The sequence below is a fragment of the Aplysia californica genome, unplaced genomic scaffold, assembly GCF_000002075.1.
Source record: "Aplysia californica isolate F4 #8 unplaced genomic scaffold, AplCal3.0 scaffold01171, whole genome shotgun sequence".
NCBI classification, from domain to species: Eukaryota; Metazoa; Mollusca; class Gastropoda; order Aplysiida; family Aplysiidae; genus Aplysia; species Aplysia californica.
Genome location: NW_004798441.1, coordinates 156578 through 164274, shown reverse-complemented (window position 1 = coordinate 164274; position 7697 = coordinate 156578). Strand labels below are relative to the sequence as shown.

The window sequence follows — 7697 nt, the reverse complement described above, 5'->3', positions numbered from 1 at the left end:
TCTTAAAAAAGAAACAAAAAACCCCACTGTGCTAACGGACTTTCTCCCTTTGTCTTCCCCAGCGTGGGCAAACTGTCCACCGTCTCCGCTGACCGCAAGCCCAGCTCCCCACTCCGCCACCCGCCCCAACCATCCGACCCGCCCTGGCCGTCACACGAGACGCGCTGGTCATTCGACAGCAACGTCAGCTCCGGTCAGCAACAGCAGCATCAGCATCAGCAGCATCATCATGACAAGGTCCGGTCGGCCGGCCATAGCCACAGTCACCACTCCAGCCACCACCATCATCAGCCTGACCTTGCGGCCAACATGAGCAGACGGAGGTCGGAGGGTCATAACCTCCTCTCCTCCTCCTCCTCCTCCTCTTCTGCTCGACAGTCGGGGCTGGCGAGACAGCAGCAACAACCACAACCACAACAACAGCAGCAGCAGCAATATCCGTACTCCCAACAGCCGCCTCTGCTGTCTATGAAATCCTCCCCGAACCTGACTCAGCCCGAGGACGACGGGGAGGGGGTGGTGGAGGGGCAGAGGGCTCACCTCCCAACCGGCTCCCCGCGGGACAAACCCCACATGACCTCCACCAAGTCCACGCCCAACATTCCCGAGGAGTACACCAGCTCGTCGCTATGGCAACAGCGCGAGATGGGCGGGGCGGGGGCTCCTGCGTCATCATCATCGTCCTCCACTTCCTCCGGCGGCATGCCTCGCTCTGTGTCCGCTTCCGGGTACGGCTTGAGCGGCGCGGGCAACGCCCACAGGACTTCCGGGCCGGGGGAGGGCAAGCTTTACAGCGCCGACATGTACACCTCGGATATGAACCCCAACCGTAAAGGCGGCCGCCGCTCTATGCCAGCGCACAACCTACTGCGCTACCAGCCGGACTACGAGAACGTGAGCCACCTTGGCACGGCGCCGCTGAGGAGTGAGAAGATCTCGGAGATCGACGACATCGACGAAGTCACTGGTCGTGACAGCCTGCCGCAGTCGCCCGACCCCAAACCCTACGACCCCAAACCCTACGACCCCGCCCTCTCGTCGTCCTCCGCCGGGGGTCAAGGCGTCCCGACCCGTGACCCCGCCAGCGTCAAGTACATCAAGGTGAACCAGAACCACGAGAAGTACCCGTCCTGGCCCGTCACCAAGGCCAACGGCGCCTCGGACCCGACCCAGTCCATCAACTCGCGGGCCCAGTCCATGACGGACAACACCAACACCAGCAAGGAGTTCCCCAAGAAGCAGCGGCTCGCCTACACGCCCGGCCTGCGCCCCCTGGCGGAGAAAAGCAGCCCCACGGCCGAGCGGAGGGGCGAGGACGGTAAGGCGCGCAACAGCAGCGACCCGGGGTTCAAATCCGAGTTTGTGTACGACCGCTTCGGCCGCGTGCAGAGACGGAACTACGAGAATGTGGACAACCGATTCGAGGATTTTTACCTGAATTCCAAACCGGGCTACCCCCCGCCCAAGATGGATTCCGACGGACACAATATCGAGGATAAGGATTACAACGCCCCCTCGCCGCCCGAGCGGGATAGCGCGGGCGTAGACCAGCAGAGTCTGAACGTTGCCTTAGGAAATGTGGGCCTGCAGGGTCAGAGGTCAATAGGAGGAGTAGGGGAAGTTGTCGGCGGTGCCGGTTCCAGACCGCGCCCGACTAACCTGAACCTACCCTCATCTGTCCGGGGTTCGAGTCCAGTTCTCGTCGACTCGGGCACAAGCCCTCTGGACAGCGGGTCACCTGGACGCCGTGATGTAAGCAGGCCTGGCTTGTCCGGTTTGTCGTCACAAGGCCGGCCGTACTCCGGCGGCGGGGGAGACGCTACGTCACACGGTGCCTGGGCCGGAAAGCGGCTCGCTGACCCCTCGACCTCTGGACACTCCCCCGGCCACGGAGGTCAATCCATGAGGTCAGGGGCCGTCCCTGGTGGAGGTGTCCAGAGAGACAGACCCAGCTCCTACCAGGAGCGAGGCAACTCCCTCCCCGCCCGGCCCAGCCCGCAGAGCGAGGGGGTTTCTGGGATCTCCAAGGACCGGCCGGGCTCTATGCCCGCCGCCGCCAGCAGCCCCGGTGACAGAGGGGGTAGCGAGCGCGGGGACCGGGGCAAGGCGTACGTGGTCAAGTCCACGCCCTACTACAACACCAGCACCCAGACGGACAACATGCTGCCTTACGCCGTCAAGATGTCGGAACCCTACAGCTCTGTCAGTGGTCGGCACAGGAATGTGGAGACACAGGTACAGTAAATTAGCGGGACCAGTGTCATTTACTTTTTCCTTTTCCTTTTGCCTTCCTCTGGTTTCAGTGGGTGTTTAGGTTAAAAGCAGTTATCTGTCACTGTCTCCTGCGAGTCGATTGGCTTTGAGAGGGGGGGAGGGGGGATCAGATCGTTGGCTTTGGGTGAGGGAATTACTCAGTGTTTTATGTATTGGGCACTTTCGGGGTATAACAATGATTGTTTATAGATTGTTGAGCTTTGTTCGGCTATTACACTTCCGCGCATCTCTGTGGTTGGTCGGCAGGTACTCTGGTGTGGTTTGCTCCTTCTTTCCTGTCAAACATCTATCGTCTTTATCTCTCCTCCTTCTTTATTGTGTTTGTTACTCTCTTGTAACACTTCTAGTCTTCGTTGCTTTTATGACCTAATTGTGTTGGAAGTGTCGTAAAACTCTTACTTGAATTATGATATTCTAGACTGAACGCTGTCTTGGCCTTCACCCTTAAACGTAAAAAAAAAAATGTTTGCTTCGCTGGTGCGCACCATGGACACAAGTCTCCCTTTAGTCGAGTGCGCGCTCATCCTTTCTCTCTGTGCCCTTCATTTAGTTCTTAACAGAGTCAAATAGTGCTCTCCAGAATCTGATAAGAAAAGCGTTCTCTCCCTCTCTCTCTCTCTCTCTCTCTCTCTCTCTCTCTCTCTCTCTCTCTCTCTCTTTCTCTCATTTTGTGTGTCGTGGGAAGAAAGAGACGTCTCTCTGCCACCAGCCGGAGAGCTAGGGTCGGGGGATGCCATGAGTTGCTGGTGTTTCCCTGACTCCATCTATCCAGGTCTTTCTCGGTCGCCCTCTAGCCTTGTTGCCATCGAATTTTTTTTATGTAGGCACGTTGTGCTGGATGGTGTGTTGGTATTGGCATGAGATGTCCGAACCATTTGATTCTTTGGTGTTGGATGTGATGCATGACATCATTAGTGCCCACCATTTCTCTGATTACTGAGTTTCTAATTTTGTCTCGCCTGGTCTTGTTTACTGCTTTTCTAAGACATCGCATCTCATATGTTGTAATTTTTTGCTCCAATGTCTTGTTCGTGGTCCATGTTTGGCATTGGTAGGTGAGTGTTGGGAGGGATATGGTGTTGATCATTTTGAGTTTTGTTGTCATGGGGATGTTAGGATGTTTCAGTAGTGGAGTAAGCTGGTAACTAACATTATTAGCCTTTTGTACTCATGTTTTTATTTCCCTGTTCAGTCGTCCATCCTCTGTGAATATACTTCCGAAGTACTTAAATTCTTGGACCTGTCTGAGACTGTTGTTGATGGTGTGTATCCTGAGTGGTCTTGGATTTCTGCTTACTTTCATTGTCTCTGTTTTGTTGATGGTGATGAAGTTTCATTTATTGTCCTCTGCCAAACAACCGTTTTTTCTTCCCCTCCGTCTGTTTGTATCTCACCCAACTCATTCACTCCAACATTCCGTCTATCCACCCCTCCCAACCCCCTCCCCTCCCCCTTAGGTGGGAGAATTCGCCACCCAGACGTCCCCCGTATCACCAGCCGACCACAAGAAACAGTTCGGGGACAAATCGGTCCAGGCGCGGATGTCCCGAGACTTTCAGAACAGCGACCTTGACCTCGGCCCAGACAGAAAACCGTCGCCGGGTGACATGGGCGGCGTGAAGAAGCCGGAGCACTTCCAGTACCCAGGTCTGTCGGGCCTGCCGGGTCTGAGCCACCTCCAGACCTCTCCCTTCCCGGGAATCGAGAGCATCCAGGCCAAATACGCCACGGACGAGCCCTCAGACGATGCCAACGGCGACAGCAACAACAGCAGCAGCAGCAGCAACAAGAACAACAACAACGGCGGTGGAAGTGGTGGTGGTGGTGGTAGCTCCCACAACGTCCTCCCCGCCTTCACCGACAACAGCGCCTCCATCCTGCGCAAGCTGTCCGAGGAGTTTTACGGCACGCGTTACGGCCTCATCCAGCAGGAGAAGCGCTTGCCGTCCAGCTCGTCTCAGGAGCCCTCACCGAGATTCGAGTCCCACCAGCCGCCGGGTCTTCCGGGCTCGGGTTCGGGTTCGAGTTCGGTTTTCCTCCAGCCCGGTATGCGCGAGGCCGAGTCGTACAGCAGCGTGGTCATCCACCACAACGAGAGCGGCGGTCTCTTCGGCGGCCGGGACGATTTCGGGTCCGTGTCCAGTGTAGCCGACTCCCGCCACGACCTGTCCGCCGTGCTCTCAGACTCCGGGGGAAGTTCCAGCTACAAGGCGGTGGACATGAACGCCCCTCGCGGACGCCGCAGTCTCGACCCGGCCTTTTCGAGCAACAAGACTCGCTACCACAACGAGTGTGCCGCCGCGGCTAAGATGTTGACCGGGCCCTACCACCACCATCACCACCAGAGGGAGAACAGCGCTCCTGTCGTGTCTACTCGACTGGCCGCTGCCCAACCTCCTCCTCCCTCCTCCTCCTCCTCTTCCTCCTCCCCCTCCCACGCCATCCCGCCTGTGGGCAGCAAGCCCCACTCACACGCACACGACCTGTCGGGCTCCGACCACTCCCACCCCCGCAGCTCCTCCTCCGAGCCCCGTTCCTCACACAGCACCTCTTTCGGCAGCCTCCTCGACTCACCCTCCAACCCCCCGGCTGCCTCCCAGCCTCACTCTACCTCCTCCACCACTTCTTCCTCTACGGGCACGCTGCACGGCGTAGCAGCCTCCTTACAGAACAAGATGGCGGAGGAGAGCCGGCGTGGCGGTGGAGACTCGCTGGTCACGTCAGAGAACAGCGACCTGGACAAAGAGGATGAAGTGTTTGAGGATTTCGAGTTCACGCGCAAGCCGTCACTGCGTAAAGCGTACGGGATCTACGACGAGACGGAGAGACTTATCGCTCAATCCAAACTGAGCGGGAAGGGCAACAAGGGAGCGGCTCAGCCTTCAGCTTCCGGAACATTCCAGCAGTACCCGTCATCGGCTTCCGGGTCGTCGGGTAACAGCAACAGCAGCGAGCCGGGTGTGACGTCATCCAGCTACATCAGCCGGAGCATCAAGTACTCAGACTCGGCGGCGCTTGGTCAGATCAAAGAGGAGACGGACCCTAGTGGCCATGCAGCCGAGGATACGTCATCGCCCAGCGGCGGCCTTGACCCGGCGGGGTCCAGGGAGGGGCTGAGCCGGGCCGCGGGGAGACGCGAGGAGAAGCAGAAGTACGCCTGGCAGAACGAGGACTGGCTGCGCCGGTCGGTGGAGCTGCCCAAGGGGAGCAACCTCAAGCGGACCACCTCGGAGCAGATTGCCCCGCCCAAACACGGCGGCTCGGAGCCCCTGAAGCTGTCCAGCTACGACACCGAGTCTGCGCTCTACTCCAACCGTCTCGTCGACAACAACGCCTACGGAGGCGGTGGCCCCCGCGCACACGGTTTCCACGCCTACGAAAACCGGGAGTTTGGCATGGACAACAAAACCCTGGCCGGGGTATCTTCCGGCCACTCTGAGGCCTCGCTGACCAGTGGTGGTCACTCCCGCGCCCAGTCCGAGGACCTCACACGACCGCCCAGCACGGAGGGAGAGCTGAAAAGACTCCAGCAGCAAGCCCTTCTCTCGTTCTATCAGCGCAAGACCAACGCCACTGCCACATCCCCCGTCCTTCCCCCATCCCCTAGTGGCGCCAACTCCTTCAAAGACAGCGCAATCTCCTCCCCCACCACCATGACGTCAGCAACGTCCCCAGCCTCGGCAGACTCGTCTCTGTACGAGAGTATCGGCGGTCAGAGATCTCCCTCGGAGTCGGTGGCCGACATTATCTCTAAGGCTCACGAGAACTTAGCCAAAAGCGCCCAGCGCGTGGACAGCATACGACGCTCCAACTCTTCCTCCTCCCGCGCCAGCTCCCAGGAGTACATGGAGATGGGGAGGCATCAAGAGCGCATGCGCAGAGAGACGGACTGGAGCCGTCTGCGCTCCTCGGGGTCTCTCCGGTACAGCCCGGACCACGAGAGGAGGTCCAACCGGAGCTCTTTCGCCTCGGAGAACCACTACGAGGATATCAGTGTGTTTGCTCCCTCCACGCCGCGAGGATCTCTGGCCGAGAGCAGGGACCAGGTGAGGCTCAACATAATAATATTATCATCGTTGGCGGGTTGTTCAAATGTTCCAAGCCCAGAAGGGAATTTTTATTTTCTGGAGAGAGAAAAGAGTTTCATTCTTTTAACAATATTACTCTACCTTCTTTGTGTATCTTATCTCTCTACCTTCTTTGTGTGTCTTATCTCTCTGCCTTCTTTGTGTGTCTTATCTCTCTGCCTTCTTTGTGTATCTTTTCTCACACATTTTCTTACCTTTTTCAACATTTAGAATTTGAGTTTTGACAAAATACTTCTTAAGCACACATGCAAGCGATGTCATGGATAAAAAAAGTGCAATATAATCAAACAATTCAATAAAGTTTAGGCTTACTGATTTTATACAGCTGGCGGACAACATGGCTCCTTCCTACCTGGTTTACCAGGCAGTTGAAATTGACACAATTAGATGATAAATTGTTCTCAGTGTGTATATATGTTTGTTTGTACTTGTGTCAATGAATGTGAAAGCGTGTGTGTTGACGTGTTTGGATCGGTAAAGCTTTCTGATTCTAGAGAGTGTTGATGGGTTGTTGATAGGCGCTATGGTGTGGTTTGCTGCTTTTTTCCTCTCAACCACCTCTATCGTCCCCTCTCTCTCTCTCTCTCCCTCTCTCTCTCCCTCTCTCTCTCTCTCTCTCTCTCTCTCTCTCTCTCTCTCTCTCTCTCTCTCCTTCTTTTCTTTGCTTGTTTCTCTCTTTTAACAACTCTGCTGCAAGTGCAGTAAAACCTTAAGTGAAAACTAAGAGTAAGAGCTAAAGAATGCATTGAAGTCAAGTGTGTGATATCACTATACATGTCAGGTTATTGGCCACTGCCTGCAGAAAGGGGAGGAAAGTCTTTGACTCCTATGGGCTTTTTTGTTGAGTTTGTGTGGCTCTGTGTTACTGTATGGGCAGTTTCTATCATCGTGTTCCTAAGCCGTCCTTGAGAGTACGTCACTTGTCGAGTTAGGGTTAGTTTCTTAATGAGTTAATGAGTGAGGTATATATGTTTTGTGTTACAAAATAATGGATGCCTATGTGATATGATAATCAATCTTGTGAATTGATATGTTGCTGTGTAGAGGTGAGTTGTGTGTTTGTTATGGAATAATTGTTTAGATAGACAGACGAATAGGAAGGTAGATGGATGGATGGGTACATGCAGACAGACAGACGAGTAGGAAGGTAGATGGATAGATGGATACATGCAGACAGACAGACAGACAGATTATGCTATGAAGGATGAACTTGTTTATGTCCCTGAAAGTATTTTCTCTTTTACTCGTGTGTAGGTTTCAACAGGACGGGGTCATATAAAGGGCAGACATATGAAATGTCCTGTCTGAATGACAACTGAGAGGGGGGAAAATGAG

The 7697-nt window shown here is 55.4% G+C and overlaps 1 protein-coding gene across 1 annotated transcript in view; it reads left to right on the top strand.

The window, feature by feature from the left end:
* Window positions 1-62: 62 nt before the first annotated feature.
* The window catches only part of LOC101863862 (filaggrin), a gene marked incomplete at both ends in the record, with an annotated part of 60639 nt that continues 53004 nt past the window's right edge, over window positions 63-7697 (top strand). The window contains 2 exon segments of the mRNA XM_013090192.1: window positions 63-2235; window positions 3732-6310. Of these exon segments, the coding sequence (XP_012945646.1) occupies window positions 63-2235; window positions 3732-6310 (4752 nt within the window).